The 26033-nt window shown below is 44.0% G+C and overlaps 1 protein-coding gene across 3 annotated transcripts in view; it reads left to right on the forward strand.

Moving 5' to 3' along the window:
* The window catches only part of CLIP2 (CAP-Gly domain containing linker protein 2), a 196309-nt gene that overhangs the window by 110373 nt on the left and 59903 nt on the right, over window positions 1-26033 (forward strand). For all 3 annotated transcript variants that reach the window (XM_082245205.1, XM_082245203.1, XM_082245204.1), the window contains exon 4: window positions 19904-20028. In XM_082245205.1, coding sequence (XP_082101331.1) covers window positions 19904-20028 — 125 coding nt within the window. The remainder of the gene's footprint in view (window positions 1-19903; window positions 20029-26033) is intronic.

Genomic DNA, 26033 nt, shown 5'->3' on the forward strand with positions numbered 1-26033 from the left:
GACCCCTTTTTGGAAAGTAGACATTCCAAGGTATTTAATAAGGGGCATGGTGAGTTTTTTGAAGTTGTAATTTTTTCCCTACAATGCTTTGCAAAATGAAGATTTTTTTTTTTTTTTTTTTTACAAATATCCTGATTAACAGGTTATTTCTCTCACACAGCACATGTATACTTGCAACTACACCCCAAAACACATTCTACTACTCCTCCTGAGTATGGCGATACCACATGTGTGAGACTTTTTCACAGCCTGGCCACATACAGAGGCCTAACATCCAAGTAGCAGCGTCCGGCATTCTAGGAGCATAAATTACACATATAATTTCCTGACAACCTATTGCACTTTTGAAGGCCCTGGAGCACCAGGACAATGGAAACTCCCATAAAATGACCCCATTTTGGAAAGCAAACACCCCAACGTATAATCTTTGAGGCATAATGAGTCTTTTGAACATGTAATTTTTTTCCACAAGTTTTTGGAAACTGTGGAAAGAAAATGAAAATGCTTTTTTTTTATACAAAGTTGTCAATTTATGCAATATTTCTAACACATAGCATGTACATAGCAAAAATTGCACCCCAAAATACATTCTGCTACTTCTCCTGAGTATGCTGATACCACATGTGTGAGACTTTTTCACAGCCTGGCCACATACAGAGGCCCAACATTCAAGTAGCCCCGTCCGGCATTCTAGAAGCAGAAATTACACATATAATTTCCTGACAACCTATCGCACTTTTGAAGGCCCTGGAGCACCAGGACAATGGAAACTCCCATAAAATGACCCCATTTTGGAAAGCAAACACCCCAACGTATAATTTGTGAGGCATAATGAGTCTTTTGAACCTGTCATTTTTTTCCACAAGCTTTTGGAACCTGTGGAAAGAAAATGAAAATGCATTTTTTTTACACAAAGTTGTCAATTTATGCAATATTTCTAACACATAGCATGTACATAGCAAAAATTGCACCCCAAAATACATTCTGCTACTCCTCCTGAGTATGCTGATACCACATGTGTGAGACTTTTTCACAGCCTGGCCACATACAGAGGCCCAACATTCAAGTAGCCCCGTCCGGCATTCTAGAAGCAGAAATTACACATATAATTTCCTGACAACCTATCGCACTTTTGAAGGCCCTGGAGCACCAGGACAATGGAAACTCCCATAAAATGACCCCATTTTGGAAAGCAAACACCCCAACGTATAATTTGTGAGGCATAATGAGTCTTTTGAACCTGTCATTTTTTTCCACAAGCTTTTGGAACCTGTGGAAAGAAAATGAAAATGCATTTTTTTTACACAAAGTTGTCAATTTATGCAATATTTCTAACACATAGCATGTACATAGCAAAAATTGCACCCCAAAATACATTCTGCTACTCCTCCTGAGTATGCTGATACCACATGTGTGAGACTTTTTCACAGCCTGGCCACATACAGAGGCCCAACATTCAAGTAGCCCCGTCCGGCATTCTAGAAGCAGAAATTACACATATAATTTCCTGACAACCTATCGCACTTTTGAAGGCCCTGGAGCACCAGGACAATGGAAACTCCCATAAAATGACCCCATTTTGGAAAGCAAACACCCCAACGTATAATTTGTGAGGCATAATGAGTCTTTTGAACCTGTCATTTTTTTCCACAAGCTTTTGGAAACTGTGGAAAGAAAATGAAAATGCATTTTTTTTTACACAAAGTTGTCAATTTATGCAATATTTCTAACACATAGCATGTACATAGCAAAAATTTCACCCCAAAATACATTCTGCTATTCCTCCTGAGTATGGCGATACCACATGTGTAATACTTTTACACAGCCTGACCACATACAGAGCCCTAACATCCAAGAAGCTCTTTACACAAAGTTGTCCATTTATCCACTTTAAGACTGGGCCTATTTTTGACACTTGGTGTTTATAAGCTAAAATCATTTTTTTGCTAGAAAACTACTTAGAACCCCCAAACATTATATATTTTTTTTTAGCAGAGACCCTAGAGAATAAAATGGAGATCAATGCAATATTTTTTATCACACCATATTTGCGCAGCAGTCTTCCAAATGCAATTTTTTTGAAAAAAATTCACTTTTTTGAATAAAAAAATAAGAAACCAGTAAATTTAGCCCAATTCGTTTCCATAATGTGAAAGATAATGTTACGCCGAGTAATTAGATACCCAACATGTCATGCTTCAAAATTGCACACGCTCGCGGAATGGCGCCAAACATTGGTACTTAAAAATCCCCATAGGCAACAATTTAAAAAATTCTATAGGTTACCAGCTTAGAGTTACAGAGGAGGTCTAGGGCTCAAATTATTGCTCTCGCTCTAACGATCGCGGCGATACCTCACATGTGTGGTTTGAACACCGTTTACATATATGGGCGGGACTTGCGTATGCGTTCGCTTCTGCGCGCGAGCTAACGGGGACAGGGCGCTTTAATTTTTTTTTTTCCTATTTATTTTATTTAATAATTTTTTATTTTTAAAAAGTTTTTTTTAAAAAAATGTTTTGATCATTTTTATTCCAATTACAAGGAATGTAAACATCCCTTGTAATAGAAATAGGCATGACAGGTCCTCTTTATTGTGAGATCTGGGGTCAAAAAGACCTCACACCTCACAACTACACTAAAAAAAAAAAAAAAAAAAATTGTTGAAAAAGAAAAAAAGAAAAAAACAAAAAAAAACGGCCCTTTAAACCGGTTGCTAGGCAACGACTTTTGACGTAGCTCCGGTCCTCCAAGACCATAGAGTCGAGTGAGGGCCATCTTGCCCTCACTCAACTTCCTGTCTCTGAGGATCTGGGACCGGATAGTTTTCCCCGCTGCCGGCGGGTCCGGTAAGCTGAGAAAACGTCTAGGACGCGGCGGGAGGGGGGGGGGGCACCTCTTCCCATGCACCGTTGCGGCGGATTCGGCGGCGAATCTGCCACTGGGACCACCCTTATCTGAAAGCCGACCGCCCGCCGTTTAAAAAAATACCGGGGTTATGGCAGCTATCTGCTGCCATAACCCCAGTATTTAGCTTTAAATGGCCGATGTATATAGTCGTTAGGCGGTCGGTAAGTGGTTGCATGTATATAGCAAAAATTGTACCCCAAAATACATTCTGCTACTGCTCCTAATTATGGCAATACCACACGTGTGAGACTTTTACATAAAATGCACATCTAATTTCCTGACAACCTATCATTTTTGAAGGCCCCCACTTTTTTAACACATAGCATGTACATAGCAATAAATACATTACAAAATACATTCTATAAAGGAAAGTGTAAAAAAAAATTATTACCTGTGGTTGTAGTAGTGCAGTTGTCCACAGAGGAGAGCATTAGTCCAGGCAGCAGGCAGGGACATGCTTAGCGATGACAATAGCAATTTTCCAGGCAGCAGGCAGGAATATAGTCTATAGTCTGGGATATTGTCAGCACAGCCGCAGCATTTGTCCAAATGAATTTTCCAGGCAGAGACATGGTCAGCACAGCCATAATATTGGTCCCGGTACACTGCAGACAATCATTGTACCACTCTCCAGCTAATATCATGCAGCAGGCAGAGGCATGATGGTAGTAAGCTGAGGGCCTTGGTCAGGTGAGACCTGGGGACAGGGGTAGAGGCTTCTCCCACCCAAATCTCTTTGAAGCCTCCGGACTCCAGACCCTAATCCGGAATTTACGGAACCCAGAGAGAACCAAAAAAATTGGTTTTCTCTATCCGGAAAAACAACTCTGGAGCCCCTCACATATGTGAGACCCCTGTGTACTACAGTAGCAGGGGGCGACAGATCAGTTCAAGCGGTAGGCAGAAGAATAGTCGGTAAAACAAGCCAGGGTCAGTTCACGTGCAAGCAATCCAATCGGCAGGCAGAAGAGTAGTTGAAAAACAGGCCAGGGTCAGTTCACAGGGAAGCAATCCAAACAGTAAGAAGAAGCGTAATTGGTAAAACAAGCCAGGGTCAGTTCACGTGAAAGCAGTCCAAACAGTAGGCAGAGGCATAGTGGAAAAACAGGCCAGGGTCAGTTTATGTGGAAGGCAGTGGCATGAGGAAAATTGGTCAGCACAGATGAAAACGGGGAAATGGGCTAGTAATTTATGAATGTATGGTACCGTGTGAAGCATTCTCCAATGCACAGGCCAGGTTGGGAGGGACAGTACCGACAATAGAAGCTGGTGTCTTTACGAAACCCCCTTCTGCTGCACACACGGCATTTTTTTTGGCGTCTTCGGCCTCTTTCAGATGGTGGAAGGTAGTCTGGGAAGTGGCGCTCACTAAGTCGGCTAACAGCCTCAGAGCGAAGGTTTTCTTGGGGGAGTCCTTGTGGGTAGACAAGGGTCGTGATAATTTCTTCAATGTATTTTAGGAAGGCGATGGGTCTTTCAGTGGATTTGGAGTAGATTACATAAGAGTTATAAAATGCCAATTGAAATAAATAAATTGCAACCTTCTTATACCAGAATCGGGACTTCCTTGTGGCCAAGTAGGGCTGAATCATCTGGTCGTTAAAATCCACCCCCCCCATGTAAAGATTGTAATCCTGCACACATGATGGTTTTTGGATGGGACCTCTTCTTCTCCGAACTTCCACTGTGGTGTCGTCATGAATGGTGGACATCATGTACACATTTCGGCTATCCTTCCATCTCAAGGCCAGCACCTCGTTGTTTCTCAGGGCTGCTATTTCCCCCTTCCTCATTCTTTTATTTACTAAGGACTGTGGGAAGCCCTTTCTGTTCTTCCTGGTGGTTCCGCAGGCCAGGGTTCCTTCAAGGTAGAGATGTCTGAAGAGGGGCAGGCTGGTATAAAAATTATCTAGGTAAAGGTGGTAGCCTTTCCTCAGCAGTGGGTACGCCAGGTCCCATACAACTTTTCCATTTGTGCCCATGTAGGCCGGGCAATCAGGGGGATTGAGCTGGGAATCTCTTCCTTCGTATATGCGGAACGCATACAGATATCCCGTAGCTCGGTCGCACAATTTGTATAGTTTGACCCCATATTTGGACCTTTTGCTTGGAATATACTGCTTTATTCCAAGCCGGCCTGTGAAGTGTAGCAGGGACTCATCTACACAAATGTTTTGATCTGGGACGTAAAGTTCTGCAAAACTTTGGGAAAGAAAATTTATGAGGGGGCGAATTTTATACAGCTTGTCAAAATTTGGATGATTTTGGGGGGGGCACTGGCTGTTGTCACTAAAATGAAGGAAGCGCATGATGATTTCATACCTGGACCTGGACATTAGGGCAGAATATATGGGCATAATGTGTATGGGGTGGGTGGACCAATAGGCATGTCCTTCATTTTTTTTTGTAACCCCCATGTTTATGGTGAGGCCCAAAAACATTTTAAATTCCTCCAAGGTTAAATCTCTCCACTCAAAGGGACGGGAATAGGAAGATTGGGGGTTGTTAGCAATAAACTGCTGGGCATACAGATTCGTTTGGTCCACGATGTATTGCAGAAAATCATTGGGCAAAAATAAATGGAGAAAATCAATAAAAGAAAAATTGTCTGTATTGGCCTGCACACCTGGCTGTGCGGTAAAAGGGGGAATATTTGCTGATCCCGAGTTGGAGGGCAGCCATCTTGGGTTGGCAAGAGCATCTGGGAGGTGGATAGTGGCCCTGGCTCTTGGGGGATGTGACACTCCAGTGCTGGTAGAAGGGGGATTTGAAATTGGGAGTGATGCCGCAGCGCTGGGCCTGGGCATTCGCTCCTGGGGTGTTTCGCTGGGGGCAGAGCGGGTACTGGGCCTGGGCATAGGATCCTGGGGTGTACTGGTGGTGGCAGTGCTGGTGCTGGGCATAGGATCCTGGGGTGTATCCCTTGTGGCTGCCCGGTTTCCAGAGCGCCGTGCCCTTTTGGGAGGGACCCATTCTTCCTCCGAGTCCATCTCCGATCCGCTACTGTTAGCAACTTCAAATTCCGAATCGGATTCGGAATTGGATTGGGATACTGATGAGAGCTCCCCGGTGCCCTCATTATCCATAGAGATTATCTCAAACGCCTCCTCGCTGCTGTACAACCTTTTGGACAATTTGGCTGTGCGACGGGTGACTGCGGATGATCACTGATGAGTGGCAGGTGACGGATAGGTGGCAGGCAGGTGACGGATAGGTGGCAGGTGACGGATAGGTGGCAGGTGACGGTCACTGATGGGGTGACAGATGACGATCACTGATGGGGTGACAGGTGACGCTGATTGATGGGGTGACAGATGACGATCACTGATGGGGTGACAAGTGACGATGACTGATGGGGTGACAGGTGACGGTGATTGATGGGGTGACAGGTGATGGGCGCTGGTCACCGATGGGTGACAGGTGCACCGCTGGCGATACTGTTGGCAGTCTCTGGTGACAGGTGCACTTTATAGGTAGTGATTTTGTGCACTGATGACAGGTGACTGTTGGGTGACAGGTGAAATTGGGGGGGGGGCTGGTGACACTTTTTTTTACACTGACAGACACAGATCAGTAACTCACTGTTTCTGGCTCAGCTCTCCTCACACTGGAAACGGTGTGTGAGGGAAGATGAGCTAGTAACAGTGAGTTACTGCTCTTTGTTTACATTTGTGATGGGCTGTGAATGGCTTCACAGCCCATCACATCGTAATCAGCCACTGTCATTGGCTGTTTTTCACTGTCGGTGACTAGCTGTGTTCCTAGGGAACACATAGCCACCGACATAACCGCGCTGCACGCTCCCGATCGCGCATGCGCGGTCTTCTGCCGGCATCTACTGTTGTGATCGGCTATGTCATTGCAACATAGCCGATCACGTGGGAAACAGCCATGCCTATTGGCTGTTTCCCCCCTGCCGGTGACCGGCTGTGTCCCGGGGACACGCCGACACCGGTAGTGCACGGCGGCGCGCCCGCGATCGCACGCCTGCCCTGCATGAATGGGCGGACGTCATATGACGGCCGCCTAGGATAATAGCCGCACCGTCCCGCCGTCATATGACGGCGGGCGGGCGGTAAGTGGTTAAACTAAATTGGCCTGTCACCATCCCATCTAGAAAAAGGGGCTTATTCAAACCCCCTTTTTCTTTACATTCTACCTATCACATACCCTAAATCTTCTTTAATTTTTCATCCAACCTTTGTGGCCATAGATCAGTTTCTGTGTGTTCCATTTTAACCAACATTTTTCATACTGATCTAAAAAATCTATGCCCTTCATGTTTCGTACTCATGATTTTCTTCCCTTTGTAGTAGTTATTATTTCACTCAAATCTATGCTATCATTTCTATTAATCTCATGTGCTGTCACAAACACATTAACACCAGTCTTCCTTTTGACAGCTTGTGGAAGCAGAGATAAGACAGCAATGCAAACCTTATCACTTTCCATTGCTATGCTACTAGAATACCGTCTGATTTCTGATAAGATTCGTATATTTAATGTAATGGCTTATATGGAGACCTGAGTAATAAAATCAGATGGATTTAGAAAAGATATAGGAAGTGAACAGAACTAAAATCTAAAATATGAAAAACCTTTAAAAATATTTATTGTAGAGATGTTTATTGTTAAAGTAAACAGGTCATTTAAAACGAGTGAATATAGGCTGTGTGCATGAATGCTCATCCGCCCTACACAACAGGAGCCCCCTGAACTTAGTCTTTGACCTCTAGGTTTACAGAAAGCTGGAGCTTGAAGGGTAACTCTACTTTAGTGGGAAAAAAATATAGCAAATAAAAAAAAAAATAATATAGCATATACAATTGTGAAATGAGTCATATTGTAATAGAATGCTATTAAAAATTACCTTTCCTTTTCAATTTGCAGCTGTGTAATTTTCTGTGAAATGCAATGCAATATGGCTACCTGAAGGTGTTCTGAACCCCCCCCCCCCCCCCCCCACAAAGATATGTAATTTCCTGCTTGTGTGATTGGCTCACCAATTTTCCCAGAAGTCTGCACTAAGTTACAAGTCAGATTTCAGGCATCCCCTGCAACAAAAATGTATTTTGGGTAAGACACTCCCAATCGGAAATCACATCTTAAGGCTTTGCAGGTGCTGCAGCTGATTGATAATTATGAAATCACTCCCATTAGACTCACTTCTTCACATGGGCACAGAGAAACACACAGGGATTCTTCATAATAACAAAAGGTAGGAATCTGCAACAATGTTTGTCAAAATTAAGAGTTACACTTTAAGCACATCCCACTGCTTTGTGTAATGCCACATGGTCACATCCCTTTAATATCTGCACTGCATACTGGAATGTGGCAGGTGTGCCTAGGCAGCAACCTACTTGTACTAGCCTTCTTGTGGAACAGTTATGCTTTGATTACTATAGTATGTGAAATGCACTTCAATCACTATCATATATCTCCTGGTACTCTCTATTTAACCACTTCAGCTCCGGAAGGTTTTACCCCTTTAATGACCTGTCCATTTTTTGCGATATGGCACTGCGTTGCTTTACCTGACAATTGCGCGAGCGTGCGACGCTGTACCCAAATAAACTTGATGTCCTTTTTTTCCCCACAAATTGAGCTTTCTTTTGGTGGTATTTGATCACATGTGCGGTTTTTATTTTTTGCGCTATAAACAATTTTGAAAAAAAAATAGCGATATTTTTTACTTTCTACTATAAAACATACCCAATAAAAAAATGTTAAAAATATATATTTTTTTCAATAATTTAGGCCAATATGTATTCTGCTACATATTTTTGGTAAAAATTTGGTAAGGGGTTAACAACAGGGGCAATCAAGGGGCTAAGTTTGTCCCTAGGGAGTGCTTTCTAACTGTAGGGGGAGTGGATGCACTGGAGGAAAAGAGAGATCAAGCTGAAACACAAGATTTCTCTTTTCCTCTGTGACAGAGGTGGTCTGCCTTGTTTAAATAGAATGGATCGGCAGGTCCTGGTGGCCATCGCAGCCGCCAGACCCGTTGATTGGTGTCCAATCACAGTGGGAGCAGCGCTCCAGTGGTGCGTGTGCGCCCCAACATCTCCTGCACAACATCACATACACGTACGTGATTTTGCGCTGCCGGGCAGCCCTGCCACAGTATATATGTGGCAGGCAGTCCGGAAGTGGTTAATTTGTCATATCCCTGCCTCTTCTTTGGTATACATGTTTACAGGGATAAACATGCCTTTTACTGTTACTCTTTTTAGGATCTTTTAGCATTCAACAGTCACGTGCTTTTCTCTTTTTCATAATGTCATAGCTGGCCAGATGGGAAAGAGCAACGATATATTATTCCTCTCGCTGACTTTATGATTGTAAACAAAATATGCATGGCTAAAATAAGTAGCTGTTGTGCTTCCAAAGTATACATATAAAAATATATATGTACCAGTTTACAACAAAAGCTTTCTTCCAACTGCCTGGCTTTCTTTAGTATAGTAAAAAAAAAAATAACATCATCCAGTGCTCATTGCAGTGTCTATAGGGTAGGCTTACACTTTAGAGGAACATAGGGACAGAGTCTGTTCTGAACTGGTCATTACATGCTATAGGCCACATGTGTCAAACACAAGGCCCACAGGCCAAATCTGACCCCCCCAGGCAATTTCATGTGGCCCTCGCACATCTCCTGCAGCTACGGCACCCCCTCATCTCCACCCCTACTTTGTCTCAGCAGTTGGCATCAAACAGGAGGACGGAACTCCTCCTCTAGATCCTGAACTCATTTGTGCGGACGCAAAGAGGCTTGTCTGTGACCCCCCCAGATCCCCTCAGCAGTCGGCAGCAGAGAGGACAGAACTCCTCCTACACCTCTCTGTGCAGCCCCAGCACCCCCTCATCTCCACCTCCCTGGTCTCAGCATTCAGCTGACTCTGGCAGCTGACTCCAGCCCTCCTCCAGTCCTCCTCGAGATTCTGCACTTTCTGCTTCCCAGCTCTGCATCCCTAGCTTCTTCCCAGCAGCAGCAAAAGGTAAGGGGTACGCTGTGATTTAAGGGATGGTGGGGGACTCTTGACTTCTGATGGTGGGGGAGCTCTTGGCATCCAATGTAAGAGGGGGTTGAGTCTTCTGGACATCTGCTTAAAATAATATAGGAATAATACAATTCTATGCCAGTTGAAAAGGAGGGTTGCACAATACTGGAATCATGCACAAAAAAACTTTACTGGAGACTGCTCAGACAGTGTGAGTGGGCTCCATGCTGGTCTGCACCTGCCCTTCACAGTTTAAGTCTTAAAGAAGATGGATGAGATTACTTTTTTTCCCATTTATACTTACCTAGGTGGATGCAGCATTGGTCCAATGCTGCATCTGTCCCCTGGCGCCTCTACACTGAGAACCGAGCGATCGAACACCGCCGATCGCTTGGTTCTGACAGCTCCCTGAGCAGAGAGCCACTGACTGTCAGTAACACTCCCTGCTCTGCCTCCTTTGGACTGGGGAGGGGTGGGGAGCAGCCGGCTCAGGCTCTCAGCGGGTCACTGAGAGCCTGAGCCGGGTGTCGGTCCAAGCACCTGGCGGATCCAAACTCTTTGGTCATGATGACGCTGTGCCTGGTCCGATTTCTGTGATGTCAACAGAGAGTGGACTTGGGGGTCATAGAAGTGCAGAACGGACTGCACTCCTGTGATCCATAGGAGATGTACAGCCAAACGAGCATTACATTTTTACATTTAAATTATTACTCAAACCAGTAACAATTGAATGCAGTGTCAATTATTTAAAATAATAAAGAGTAGACACATTTAAATAGTCTTACAGATTCAACTGTCCCTTTTAGGGCAACCGTAATGCTGATGCAGCTCGCAATGAAATTGAGTTTGACACCCCTGCGATAGATCATCCCAACACACAAAAAAGAAGAGAGCGCACAGCCGCCGTAGTATAACACTGTTTATTTGAGAAGTAAAAAAGCTGAAAATGTACAGACTCACATTCTGTAAATAGACATCAGGCACATCAAATTCATATCAACACGTCAGTATCCCTCTCCTATATGAAGCCGCAAGCTGCCAACAGCTCTCTCTCCAGTCCGCAGGCGATGTCTTCCGGGAGTAATCACATCCAACTCTGCATGCTGGCGTCCGCACGATGACGTGGAGACTAGAGAGGCCTACGGAGACCACAGGCGGAGGCAAAGAGGAGAGGGAGATGTCTCCCAACGTCAATGTACACAATTGCGGTTGCTATGACAATGCATTTTGGAGGTGTGGCCTCCTTCTTAAGCTCCCCGGGAAAACGCGTTGTCACAGTAACCACAATTGTGCTTTAACGCCACCAACATTAGAGCGAGAGCAATACCTCTAGTGCTAGACCTCCTCTGTAACTCTTAACAGGTAACCTTTAACATTTTTAAAGCATTGCCTATGGAGGTTTTTTAAGTACCGAAGTTTGGCGCCATTCCACGGGTGTGGGAAATTTTGAAGTGTGACATGTTCGTTATCTATATACTCAGCTTAACAGCATCTTTCACATTATACAAAAAAATCAGGCTAACTTTAGTGTTTGTTTGTTTTTTCATGAACATATATAATGTTTAGGGGGTTCTGAGTAATTTCTCTTACGTCCTATGACAGACGTAGCCACTTCATAGTTTCCTCACAAATGGGTAATGTGCCACCTACAGGAGTAAACTAGGCAATGAAACTATTCGGAAAAACTTTTCACTAGACACACCCTTAGGGTCTGTCCCCTTAGACATTACCCCAGACACATCCAGCCTACTAATCAGTTTCTTGCTGCCTAGTGTTAGGAGTAGGACCTAGGTTTCCCTGCTGGGACTCCGGTCTTAGTTTTTTTATTTTCTTTGAGAAATGTTTCTGTTTATTTTTCTTTATTCACTATCGCTAGCTAGTGTCAGGGGGATCCTCCTGGTGAATGGCAATATAGCCAGGCTGAGGTTTCGTACTGGATAATCTAGATCCTTATGGTCTCCCAGCCTGGCCAACGAGCATGCGCAGGTTATGGTCTGTCCAGGCCTCGCCACGATGGTGCCCCTACGAATGGGGACGAGCCTGCGAACTGAGATTTTTGCTGGGATGCATCACCCTGGAACGCCCGCGGTTGCAGCGTACCTGGCTGGCAGTACCCCCACTCAGGGTGGCAGGCAAGCTGTATCAGAGTGGAGCCCGCGGTCCATGGTATGGTGAGTGATACTGCCCCCTGTGTTCCTGGGATATTCATCGGTGGGGGGGATCTGGGCCCACTCCTGGGGATGTCAGAGCTGCGGTCTCTGTAAGATCACCCTGGCCTGTCAGGACAGGTCCTGCCTTCCCAGTTCCCAGTGGGGGCACTATAGTGGCGTTTAACGCCAAGGGGGGTGTATGACTACTACCTTGTCCTGGAGGGGGTCCCTGTGGTGGATTCACACGGTGGCCTTGTTTCCTGGGCTCCTGATCGGCGACGCCGTGTTCGGCCGCCATTTTGGGTGCAGGCAGCCAGGCAGCATCGATGTGGGTGCAGCAGCCATTTTCTGCCTTGCTGTGTGTTTTGGTTCCGTTTTTGGGCGCCATCTTGAATGTGGGCAGGCCGCACTGTATCTTCCCTGTCCTTCTCCTATTCTTTATTATGGAACCATTTTCTTGTGGCTCAAGGGGAGTTCGGCCTCTAGTGATCTTAGGTCACTTCCTCCCAGGAGTTTCACTTTCTGCAGACAGCATGGAGAACGGCTAATTCCTTGATTTGCATTTTTGTTCAAGGGGTGCATCATTTAGCTCCTCCAAGGAGATCCCCCTTGCCTCCTTGGGATCTGAATTTGGTTTTGTCCGCTTTGCAATGACCTCCCTCCCTTTGAGAATATAAAAACAGAAGAGGACAGGCGCCACTCAGTAACAAGCAAAGTTTATTGCACAAAAGACATAGCACACTTACATGGAAATTAGGTTTGGGCTTCTCCTGAAGGTTTCTCTACCCCTGTATGGCATGGCACTTCTTCCTGTCAGCCGGACCCGCCGGACCAGCAGCCGGGAGATGACGCCACTGAAAGAAATCCAATGGGGGAGCAGGACCAAACTACAGACGGCGGTGGACCACTCGTCGGCAATTGATGATGTAACGCGTTTCGGAGCATGCGTACTGCGCTCCCTCCTCAGATGTTTTCTATGCATGCATGCTCCGAAACGCGTTACGTCATCGATAGCCGACGAGCGGTCCACCGCCGTCTGTGGTTTGGTCCTGCTCCCCCATTGGATTTCATTCAGTGGCGTCATCTCCCGGCTGCTGGTCCGGCGGGTCCGGCTGACAGGAAGATACAGGGGTATAGAAACCTTCAGGAGAAGCCCAAACCTAATTTCCATGTAAGTGTGCTATGTCTTTTGTGCAATAAACTTTGCTTGTTGCTGAGTGGCGCCTGTCCTGTTCTGTTTTTATGTGTGCCAGCAGGATTTTGGCTTTTGCCTGCCTACAGCGCTGCCCTCTGAATCAACATCGGATCTTTGCACTTCTCTCCACCTTATCCACATCCCAGTACGGGTCCCACTGGTCGGCACAAGCGCCCAACACATCTCCCTGTTTTTGTTCCTCCCTTTGAGAATATCAGAGAAGTCTCTCTGCCTGTGTTGTCCCAGAAGGTTGCCTTTTTGGTGGCTATCATCTCTGCTCACAGAGTGTCTGAGTTGGCGGCACTGTCTTGCCGTTCGCTTTATCTGGTCGTTCATAGGGTTAAGGTTGTTCTGCGACCCAACCACTCTTTTCTCCCTAAGGTGGTGTCTGCTTTCCACCTCAATGAGGATATTGTGTTGCCTTCGCTTTGTGCGAAGCCCAAGCATCCCAAGGAATTTGCTCTACATTCACTGGATGTGGTCTGGGCGATCAGCATTTATCTGTCGGCCACGAAATCTTTTCGTAATGTTTCCCTGTTTGTCCTTCCTGAGGGACCTCGTAAGGGTTCGGCTGTGTCCACTGCAACCATTTCCAAATGGATCAGGCAGACGGTTGTTCAGACCTATTCACTAAAGGGTCAGATGCCTCCTTTCCCTGTGAGGGCACATTCTACTAGAGCCATGAGTGCCTCTTGGGCTTTTCGCCATCAGGCTTCTGTGGTTCACGTGTGTAAGGCAGCGACCTGGTCGTTCATACACACTTTTAGGAAATTCTACAAGATTGATTTAATGGCATCCTCGGATGCTTCCTTTGGCCGCAAGGTTTAGCAGGCTGCTGTTTGCTGAAGAGACTTGGTTTTCTCTTCCTGGGGTGAATTTTCATTTTGAGGTTAGCTCCTATTGGTTGAGCTTATGTTGCCCTGTTGGCTACGTTTTTTTTTTCTTGCTTTGATGGATCGTTACCGTTTAGTTGGTTGCGTTTCTTCCCACTCCTCACACTGCTTTGGGACATCTCATTTGTGAGGAAACTATGAAGTGGCTCGTCTGTCAGAGGACGCAAGAGAAGAGAAAATAGAATTTTTGTAAGAACTTGCCGTAAGATTCTTTCCTCTGAGTCCTCTGACAGACGCAGCCCCCACCCCTCTATTTTGGGGTTGGTTGTTTTTTTTCCTTCACTGCTTGCTGCGAAACTGATTAGTAAGCTGGATGTGTCTGGGATGTCTGAGGGGACAGCCCCTAAGGGTGTGTCTAGTGAGAAGTTTTTCTAAATAGCTTCACTGCCTAGTCTACTCCTGTAGGTGGCGCATTACCCATTTGTGAGGAAACTATGAAGTGGCTGCGTCTGTCAGAGGATTCAGAGAAAATAATTTTACGGTAAGTTCTTACAAAAATTATATTTTTCTACACGTAGATTTTTACATGTAGGAGAGGAGTGCCAGAATAGGCCTAGAATGGAAGTGGTTAACAATATTAGCTCTTAGTAGCACATTGGTGGACAGATGTATCTATGTAAAAGTTTCCACTATGGAATTTCCAAGTCAACTCTAATATGACAACATTGCTCCAAAAAGAACATTTTAAACAGTCATAAAAATATTCCTATTTTCACACATGAGTTACAAGTTAAGGCTAGGAGGCATTACAGCCACAGAACTGTTCTCTTAAAAGGTTAAAATGATTCATTTCTGAGAACTTTGGTAACCAGTAGCACAAGATTATTTTTTTCTGATGGATGGATGAAGGATGTTCTTGCTGGAGAATGAATTCACAGCTACAGTTTAATCCAGCACAGAAGTTTGAAAAAGGAAGTGTAGCCTCAATTTACTATAATGAAATTGTGATTTCCATGAATATGTCTATTTTATGAGGAATGAAGCCTTTTAATTCTTCTGTTTTGTTTTTATACAAGGAGATCTTGCTGTTGGATTTGTTAGCTCAATTTTTCAATATTTTTTTGTTTGGATGGGCACATGGCATATAAAGTTCTCACCCCAAATGCACTGTGCATGTTGGGTGAGCATACAGATTTTCAGGATAATGTATCTGCAAACAAACCATTAAAACCTGTAGACATTTTTTTTTTTTTTTTTATAAAATATATGTTGAATGATGGCATATCTGTCTAATCAAGGAACATTGTTTTTGTTTAAAGTGATTGTAAAATCTTGTTTTTTTTATTTAGTTAAAAATAGCAATATGTTATACATGCCTGCTCTGTGCAGCGGTTTTGCATAGAGCAGCCCGGATCCTCCTCTTCTCGGGTCCCTCTTTGGTGCTCCTGGCCCCTCCCTTCTTTTGAGTGCCTCTACAACAAGCAGCTTGCTATGGGGGCACTGGATTTGAGTCACAGCTCTGTGTGTCCATTCAGACATGGAGCCACTGCCTGGCCCCCCCTTTCTCATCTCATTGGCTGACTGACTTTGATTGACAGCAGCTGGAGCCAATGGCACCACGATGCTGTCTCAGCCAAAGAGGAGAGGAGTTCTGGGCAGCCGAAACACTGCTCCAACATCGCTGGATCTAGATGGACATCAGGTAAGTATTAGGGGGGCTGAGGGGGGCTACTGCACACAGAAGGTTTTTTATCTTAATGCATAGAATGCATTAAGATTAAAAACCTTCTGCCTACAACCACTTTAGGTAACGTCATTTTTAAGTTGCCAGTAATATAGGTAATTTGGCAATTGGGGCTACCTGATTCCTAAATTAAATTTACTAAGGATATTTAGAAAGCCTTTATTTTAAGTGGATCAAACCATAGCAACCAATTGGAATCCACCTTGTACTGATCTGACTCTAACAGGCTGATATGGATTACTGCTCTTAAAGAAAATCTGTACCCAGTCTTGCCATTGGAAAACAAAGGTATTAATAGATATTTGCCTAATAAAGTTGTTCAACTTCACACCCAGGCATGCATAGGGGGTGTGCCAAGTGTGCCTGTGTGCACTGTGTGCGGTGCCGATTCCCCTTACTGCCCAGGCTTCCCCCCCAGTGTTGGCCCCCTACCCTGCAGTGCTGCTGGCTTTCCTCCTCTCCCTTCAGCTGCTGCGGGGGGATGTTTCAGGATGGAGAGCAGGTGAAGGGGTTAGTAAATATGTCGTTTACCAGCCCTTTCCTTTTCTAAATGAACACAGTGAACACACTTATTCACTGTGTTCATTCACAACCAAAGCATAGTAAACTGTTTACTATGATTCATTTTGTGAATGAACAGGAAGCCACTTAGCAAAGAGCACTTCCTGTTCATTCACTGTCCCATGCAGCTGAGACTGCAGAGAAGGGCATCTTTGTTTGAGCTTTGGAGTGCACACCCTAATGCAATAGGCTGTGCACACCTATGTTCACACCATCGTCCTTAAAGACGCTGCAGGGTTAGTAAATATATTGTAAAATCTGTAGGCAGCTGCTGCCATCTTGCCAAGCAGAGAGATGTATATGTTAATCAATTGGATCTCCTTCATGAAATCCCGCACAAACTTAATTACATTTTTGCTGGATTCAGTTGTAAGGAGCAACCAGTGCTTCCTGTTTTCATGAGACCACCTGTTTATATGAAACGGAAGTAAATGGCCAGGCCAGGGAGGCAAGTGTCTGCCTGCTGAGGTCAGGGGACAGGGAAACCAGTGCAATAAAAGGAGCAGGATATGGGGTTGATTTTCTAAAACTGGAGAGTGCAAAGTCCGGTGCAACTTCAGCTTTTTTAGGTAACTACCTCCCGCCTGCCGTAGACAGATGTGGGCGGAATGCTCTGTTGTTCTGGGACGACGTCATATGACATTACCTCAGTCTCACCACGCTTGCAGGCTTGCAGGAGACTGGGACAGGGCGCGACCCTGACGCGGCTCTGTACCCATGTGATCATCTGTGTCCATTCACAGCTGATCACATGTAAACAAGGAAATGTCGCTTATCGTCTTGTCATTTCTCACACTGACAGGGTGTAAGGAGAGGAGAGCTGATCGGTGGCAAATCCTCACAGGGGAGACCTGTAAAGATATTTAGGGCACTGATCATCAGTGCCATGATTATCAGTGCAGTCCCAACAGTGCCTACCAGTGATGCCAGTCTGTGCCCATCAGTGATGCCAATTTGTGCGCATCAGTGCCGCCACATCAGTGCAGGAGAAAAATTACTGTCCATGCTGCCTATCATTGCTCATAAGTGCTGCTTATCAGTGCCCATCAGTGCCAAATATATGTGTCCATCAGTGGACCTATCAGTGCTCCTCAGTGCTGCATATCAGTGCCAGTCAGTGCTGCAAATTAGTGCCTCCTCATAAGTGCCCCCTCATTAGTGCCCTTTAGTGCAGTCTCATCAGTGCTCATAAGTGCCCCCTCATCAGTGCCCATCAGTGCAGCCTATCAGTGCCCATCAGTGCAGCCTCATCAGCGCACATCAATGCAGGAGAAAAATTACTTATTTACAAAATATTTTGACAAAAACTTTTTTTTTTCAAAATGTTCTGTCTTTTAAAAAAAAAAAAAAAGCTGTGATTAAATACCACCAAAAGAAAGCTCTATTTGTGTGAAAAAAATTGAAAAAATTTAACAGTGTTGCATGACCACGCAATAGTCATTCAAAGTGTGACAGCGCTAAAAGCTGAAAATTGGCCTGGGCAGGAAGGGGGTAAAAGTGCCCAGTATTGAAGCGACAGAACTGCACCAGATTTTGTGCGCTCCAGTTTTAGTAAATTAACTCTAACAACTCTCAACTTTGGCAAATGTCATAATGTCTCTTATGAGTAAAATCAGGGCTCTATTTCGATGTCATGATGCCCTCAGCACCTCTGAATATTTCATTTTTGCCCTTATTTTAATAAGAATGAATACTACAATTTTTTTTGGAGACAGTATGCAGTTTGATTTTTATGCAGAAGAATGAATAAGGACGTAGTTGTCATCATTTGTAAATTTGGAGGCTTGTGCCTTATGGTAAATGTAGCCATGCATCAAATGAAAATGACTACTCCTAAAATGTGTTTCACTGATAATTCAGTGCATAAACAGGAAAGGATTTGTAAAAACATAGGGTTTCATTGTTTTATTGAAACAGATTACAGTTTTTATAATTCGGTTGTGGGTTAAATGAATGTTGGTAGTTGGATGTGAACACTTTTCTATGGTTTTAAATCTGTCACAAGACAGGCTGAATAGAATTACAAATACTTTGACAGGTGAGTTGCCAGCTGAGTATTTAACTGCTTAAGGTAGAATTCAGCTTTAAAGTGATCCTGTCTTAAAAAAAAGTTTTTAAAACGCTCATACCTGTAAAATATGAGAGGGAGTATTTGCCGTTTCCTCCTGCCTGTATTACCAGAACAATGAAAAGAGATAACACTGCTCAGGCTAGTCAAAGTCCACGATTCGAAGTGGGTGCTGAACCTCGGCTCGCCACCAGGAGAAGCATAAAAGAAGAAAATGGTGGCACACCACCACGGAATCCAATGAAGAAAAGTTCCTTTATTCACATAAGTGGTACAAGGTACAGCAGGGTAGGACAGTAGATGCGTTTCACACGACTGCTACGTGTTTGTTCACTACAAAGGTGGACAAGCACGTAGCAGTCGTGTGAACGCGTCTACTGTCCTACCCTGCTGTACCTTGTACCACTTATGTCAATAAAGGAACTTTTCTTCATTGGATTCTGTGGTGGTGTGCCACCATTTTCTTCTTTTATGTGTTACCAGAACACTGATCTATCCAGCTGAAGTCTTCCTGTGAAGTCCACATGAATTCCCTATTTAATAATTTTATTGTAGTAGATGAAAAGTACTGGTCAAGTAACCCCTATGGGCTATTGCTCAATTGAAAAGCAAGGGGGATAAATGGGCTATTGCTCATGGGCGCAAAAATTCGCTGTATTCCGATCTTTACGGTTCATTCACACAGGCAGTAAAAGGCTTTATTTAGACGCATATTTTCTGCATGAAGAAGAGGTTCTTGCTGGCAGAGCTAAAGCTCATTCACATGGGCAGCAAAAGAACGCTGCATTTAGAACCGTATTTTGTGCATCAAAGAGAGAACTTTTATACACGCTTATAAGTTTATGCTCGTATGTGAGTAAAATCTGCAGATCTACGCATGTAAAATCTGCAGCTGTGCCCAACATTTTTTGTGCATGACTAAATGCAGTGCACATTTTCATATGTAGAGGCAGATGTTTTTATGGAATTATTGATTACCATAGAGCTGCATTTAAATGCGTACCAAACTATCTGCAGTGCGCAACTTTTTTCTGCCCATGTGACCCCTGCTCTGTTTACACCTGACTGCCATCTAATCCAATCTGCTAGACGGATGGGGAACAGATCCCCATCTGTCTGTTTTTAGCGGATCAGATAGGATTAGATATCGGCGTGTATAAACGGACACAAGTCCGTTAACATCCCCAAGTCCTTGCAGGAAAATGGAGGGTCTGATCGGGTCCACATGAAAAACTGACAGGCGCCCCTGATCGGTCCACTCGTGTGAAAGGCATCTTTATACTAATTGTTTTCCATTGTGATAAACTTGACAATAAGTGCTTGTAAACATGCATAATCAGATTGTAGCTGTCTCTTCCAGGATGAAGTGTAGCGTCTACACTCTACAGTGACTATATTGTGTTTTTCCTGGTTTACATGCATGTGTTTTGCCTTTCAGGTCGGTGGAACAAAGACGGGCGTCGTTCGCTATGTTGGAGAGACAGATTTTGCAAAGGGAGAATGGTGCGGAGTGGAACTGGATGAACCATTGGGAAAGAATGATGGAGCTGTTGCAGGCACCAGGTATAAATAGCTATCTATCAGTTCATTGATTGTATTTCTAAATTTTATTTTGGTGCATTCAGGCTTTGTTTTTAGGTTCCTCAATTTGCTTGAGCCTTATATATCTCCCTTATTATATGTTCTATGCAGAAATCTAGTAAGACTTGCTAATATATAAACTGTCTCTCTATAGAAAATTTGTCTTTGAGAGGAAGGGAAGCAAACTGCTCCAGGTGCCAGCACATACCTGCAGAAACCTCCCCAAAAAAAAAAAAACCCAAGGCACTTTCAGCAAAATGTTTTTTTCAGGGTCCTAATGCTTTTAACAGTAACTAAGATGCATAAGAATTTAAAAGAGAAGTATGGGATTTGTTTTTTTTGTTTTTTTTCAGATCCAGCATTTCGGCCCGATGCTGCATCTGTCCCCCCGCCAGCTCTAACACTGAACTGAGCTATCAAACACCGCCGATCAGTCGGTTCTCAGAGCTCTGACTCTGTGCTCTCCCCCTGTGCTCACTGGCTCAGAGGTTGAACCAGGTGTTGGTACAGGTACCTGGGTGGATCCCGACCATATGGTTGCGATCTTTCCCAAGCCTGGACCGCCTCGGTGACATCAGCTGACAGCAGACTTCAGCCCACTGTGTGCTGAAAACGAGTCACCGGAGTGCAAAACAAACTGCACTCCTGTGATTCACAGAAGAAGTACAGCCAAATGACCTTTGGCTGTACTTCTGCTTTAAACATCCTGTCTGTTTTATGTGGCTAATGTTCTTCCGCTGAATGCCATTGCTCGCAGGTCTGAATCATACTAAAATACACTGCTCAAAAAAATTAAAGGAACGCTTTTTAATAAGAGTCTAGCATCAAGTCAGTTAAACCCCTGGAATATTGATTTGATCAGTTAAGTAGCAGAGGGGGTTGTTAATCAATTTTAGCTGCTTTGGTGGTGTTACAGAAATTAATAACAGGTGCACTAGAGGGTAACAATGAGACAACCTCCAAAAAGGAATGGTTTTACAGGTGGAGGCCACTGACAGTTGTTTTCCCACTCATCTTTTCTGACTGCTTTTCACTAATTTTGCATTTTGGCTAGGGTCAGTGTCACTACTGGTAGCATGAGGCTATAGCTGGACCCTATAGAGGTTGCACGGGCAGTCCAACTCCTCCAGGATGTTACATCAATACCTGCCAATGCCAGAAGGTTTGCTGTGTCTCCCAGCACAGTCTCAAGAGCATTGAGGAGATTCCAGGAGACAGGCAGTTACTCTAGGAGAGCTAGACATGGCTGTAGAAGGCCCTGAACACATCAGCAGGACCGGTATCTGCTCCTTTGTGCAAGGAGGAACAGAAGGAGCACTGCCAGAGCCCTACAAAATTATCTCCAGCAGGCCATTGGTGTGAATGTCTCTGATCAAACAATTAGAAACAGACTTCATGAGGTGGCCTGAGGGCCTGATGTCCTCCAGTGGGCCCAGTGCTAACTGCCCAACACAGTGGAGCTCAATTGCCATGTCCGCCACTGGTGCCCTGTGCTTTTCTCAAAGATGAGAGCAGGTTCACCCTGAGCACATGTGACTGGTGTGAAAGGGTCTAGAGAAGCTATGGAGAATGTTATTCTGCCTGTAACATAATTCAGCATGAGCGGTTTGGTGGTGGGTCCTTTATGGTCTGGGGAGGCATATCCATGAAGGGGCACACAGACCTCTACAGGCTAGACAATAGCACCCTGACTGCCACTAGGTATCGGGTTGAAATCATTGGACCCATTGTCAGACCCTACACTGGTGCAGTGGGTCCTGGGTTCCTCTTCGTGCACGACCATGTATATGATTGGCAAGACCTATAGCACCTATATACTGGCAGGAGGCTGTGTGATACAGAGGAAGCCACACAGGCAAAATCTTTGTGGATCAGGTAGAAGTGAACTTAGAACTGGGAGGGGGGGGGCTGGACAGGGGGCTTAGTAAAATAAGTGTTATTGCCCTTGAAGGGAAGTATTCCCGTGGATGAGGACAACCTAGCATTTCTCACACACATATTAAATATTGGTGATGTCTTTACCTCTGCTGGATGAAGTAACAAAGCCAGGTAATGCGCTAGCCTTGTTTACATTTTTTTTTTGCTTGATGTAGATATTCATGTCAATTTGTGTTAAAGGAGTTGTAAAGTCAGAAGTTTTTTTATCTTCATTCATTCTATGCATTAAGAGAAAAAGCCATCTGTCTGCAGCAGCCCCCCTTATACTTAGCTGAGCCCCCTTCCCTATCCAGCAATGTCCACGAGTGCCTCAGCCGTCCGGGACTCTCTCTCCTGATTGGCGGAAACACAGCAGTGGCGTTATTGGCTCCCACTGCTGTCAATCAAACTCAGTTAGCCTATCAGGAGAGAGAGGGGCAGGGTCGAATGGCAGCTCCATGTCTGAATGGATACACAGAGCTGAAGCTTGGCTCAGGTGCCCTAAAGCAAGCTGCTTGCTGTGGGGCCACTCAACAGGAGGAAGGGGCCAGGAGCTCCAGCCAGGGACACGAGAAGAGGAGGATCTGGGCTGCCCTGTGCAAAAGGAGATGCCTGCACTGCAAGGGTTAGCTGCTCATTTTCTTCAGGGGAGAGTAGAAAGTCTATACTCACCGATCCCAGCTAGCTTGATGTCTCCTGAGGACAGGATGCAGTCTCTAACCATCTAAGTAGTATGCCTGTAGTTTTGGACCATCTCCTGGTGCATGTTTGGAGTCTTTGACAACTTTCTGCAGCAATACATTCACTGAATATTATGAGTGGCCTCTGTTGATTTCATGGCCACACTTGAGGCCCCCTACATCAAGCAAGTTGATCATCACTGATATAAACATTTATTATATTTTTTTAATTATTAGATTTTTGACTGGATATGGTTGTGAGAAATTTCACAAATGTATAATATTTTTTTTATTTCAGAATGGGAAAACAATATGTACAAACCACATTTAAAAGGTGAATATCCCCCTGTACATCAATTTATACTAGCTATTGTTAGTTGCTTAAAGGAGAAGTATGGGTTTTTTTTTAAACCATACTTACCTAGTCTGTTGCTGCGTCTGTCCTCCGCTAGCTCTAAAGCCCCGTACACACGAGAAGAAATTCGGCTGGGAATTTTCGTCCGACGACCGATCTGCCAATTTTCGGCTTGTTAGTATGGTGCTTCCGACAACCGACTCCGACTTTTCGGCCGAAAAAATCCTGGTGTGCAGGCTATTTAATTTTTGTCCACCATCAAAACACGTCCGATTTTCATCTTATTAGTATAGATTTCGATGGGGAAAAATCTTATGAGCAAGTCTAGGCATGCTCAGAGATGAAAGAACACATAGAAAGCAATCCAACACATGACATCACTTCTGAAGTAGAATTCTGTCGTACGGGAAAATTCGTGTGCAGTCTAGGCACATTCCAACCAACAGACACCACTCTGGACAAAAGACGGACGACCGGTCGGCGGAAATTCGTTGCGTGTGTACGAGGCTTAAGACTGAGAACTGAATGATCAAACACAGCTGATTGCTCTCTGCTCTGCCCCCCTGTGCTCACTGGAGTGCTGAGCTGTGAAGGGGGCGGGAGTATTTTATATGGAAAGAGTTACTTTAAATCCTAAAAATCATGGCAAGCATAACTATGAACATGAGAGCTGTATGGGATTTATAAGCTGTGTTATAAATTATTCCAATGCAAAAACACTGGGAAACGAAAAGTAATTAAAATTTCATACACAGTCGCTATATAAAACATATCTGACCTTATGAAATAATGATGACTGTCCTTTACACTTCAAAAATGCTATCAATTTCCAGGGTGTTTTCTAGAATCTATTCCAGTGTTAATAGGTTATGCTAATTATGTTCCATCAACCCTTTTTAAATGTTTTCTCTATATATTTATCTAGTCCAGATAGCCTTTAAGCATTTCTCTCAGTTTAGCTCTGGCTTTATCTACTGCTTTCCCACATTCTTCTTAAAGCCTTTGTACTTTAACCCAGCTGTCAGCACTGCGGGATTTGCTCTCCAGAATGTAACATTCGAAAAAATACAGTTAAAACTGCAAAGAGGTATTTATACATTCAGGTTATAGGTTTTATTTGTCTAGCTTGTCATGAACATTTCATGACAGTTTGTGGTTAAACACCTGCCAGGCCCCTGTTGGGGTCACCCAAAACTTTGGTGACCTCATACACTTGTCTAATTGACATTCCTCAAGTCTGGAATCAGAACAAGGAATGGAACATTACTGCTGCGCCAGCTGGCTAATTTTCATTTACTTGGCCATTTCAAAAGCATTAGCTGATCCAAAAAAGAGACAGAACGCAGATGATTTTGACATAAACTCAGAACAGCTGGGATATTATTTTTTTAGAACCCAGAGTATGGTGTTTGTAAACACAGGTTTCCAAAAAGTGCACTATCATTACAGTAGCCAGTGATGTATGTAGTGCAGGTGGCCTTTTCTTCGGGGGAAAGTCTGTGCTGTAATGGGCAGATGTGGAGACAACAGCTGGTTCACTATGACCTGCACTCTTGGCCAAATATTCAGGACATCATGTAATTTATGCTGACAGTTTAACACGTATGTTTACATTTATATGGAAATATTCCAGAGATTTCCGGTTTTGTAATGTTGGGTTTGTTGGATTTTAACCTTGAAGAGATCGTGAAGTCCTAATGGAATTCTGATAGAAATCTTGATTAATACTAGTAGTGAGGAGAATGATCACTTCATAGTGCTTGATCAATAATAAATTGAATGTCAGATGGAGAGCGGCTATTTTGGAACATTCACTTTGATTTGTACAGAGGGTAGGTGTTCAACCTTGGATTGCAATCAAATTGGACATGGCTTGGACTTTATCAGACTTATTTGCAGGCTAAACCTTCCTGGTTGTCCTGAGTTCAGGAACAATGATACACAAATATTCTCATTTTTTTCTGAACAGGGATGGAAGTAGTTCTCTACTTCCTATTTCAATATAGTTAAATCAGTGAAGAGGTAAGCTAATCCAACTACAGTATTTCCATTGAGTTTGTTCTCCCCTGTTTACTTGTTTAAAATGGGTAAATGGACTCACCCACCTGTCAAAGGGTGGATGGAAATATTTGCAGTTATATTTGGGACCAAACTAAAATTTTACTCTTTTGTCCAATAATCAGTGCTTTATTCTTAGCAATTTACGTATGTGTCCAAGATTGGGCCTCTTTTGTATTTTTAGGGAGCTTGATCTCAGTGTGCCCCCTAAAAAAAACCTTTCTATGTCTCTTATTCATTTGCACTTGAAACTATAGTTTTGAGTATCTACTGCTAATCTAGAAATCAGCTTTTGAAAGAGACTGGTAAACAAGGTAACCACTATATAGGATAACTCATGAGGCCATGGGATGTCCCACTAAAGTGGGGTACACACTAGTAGAAAATCTGCCGAAAATTCCCGTCCCAGGTAAAATCGTACGATTTTCGGCTAGTGTGTACACAACTTTCAGCAGCCGATGCCGACATTTTCAACGAAAATAAACGGAGGGACGAACACCCAAATTTTAATCGTCCGTCCCCAGACGACCAATTTTCGTTCAATGTGTATGCAGTACGTGCGTGAAAAATCGGATATGAGAGGCCGCGCATGATCTGAAGTTGCTGACAACCCGGAAGTCTAGGAACAAATGTCCCAAAAAAAGAAAAATCGTACGAGAAATTTTGTGAACATTTATGCACTGTCAACTAAAAACGGTAATGAACGCTGAGCAAGAGAGAGAAAAATCGGAGGATATTTTGTCCAATTTTCATCAAGTGTGTACGGCCCTTAAGTTTAAGAAGATATAGGATAAAAGGGTAGCTTGCCCAAATTCCTGTGAACAATTGGCTTCTACCTGATGCCTTTGTTTGTGTTCTAAAAATATTGATATCTCTTTGTCTCCCCGTATGCTAATTGCCTAAAAAAAAAAATTGGCATTCTATTATAAAAAAAAAAAAAAAAACACAACTCCACTGGTGAAGTAAAATTCCTAAAA

This window comes from Pelophylax lessonae (genome assembly GCF_965119305.1).
Source record: "Pelophylax lessonae genome assembly, chromosome: 2".
NCBI classification, from domain to species: domain Eukaryota; kingdom Metazoa; phylum Chordata; class Amphibia; order Anura; family Ranidae; genus Pelophylax; species Pelophylax lessonae.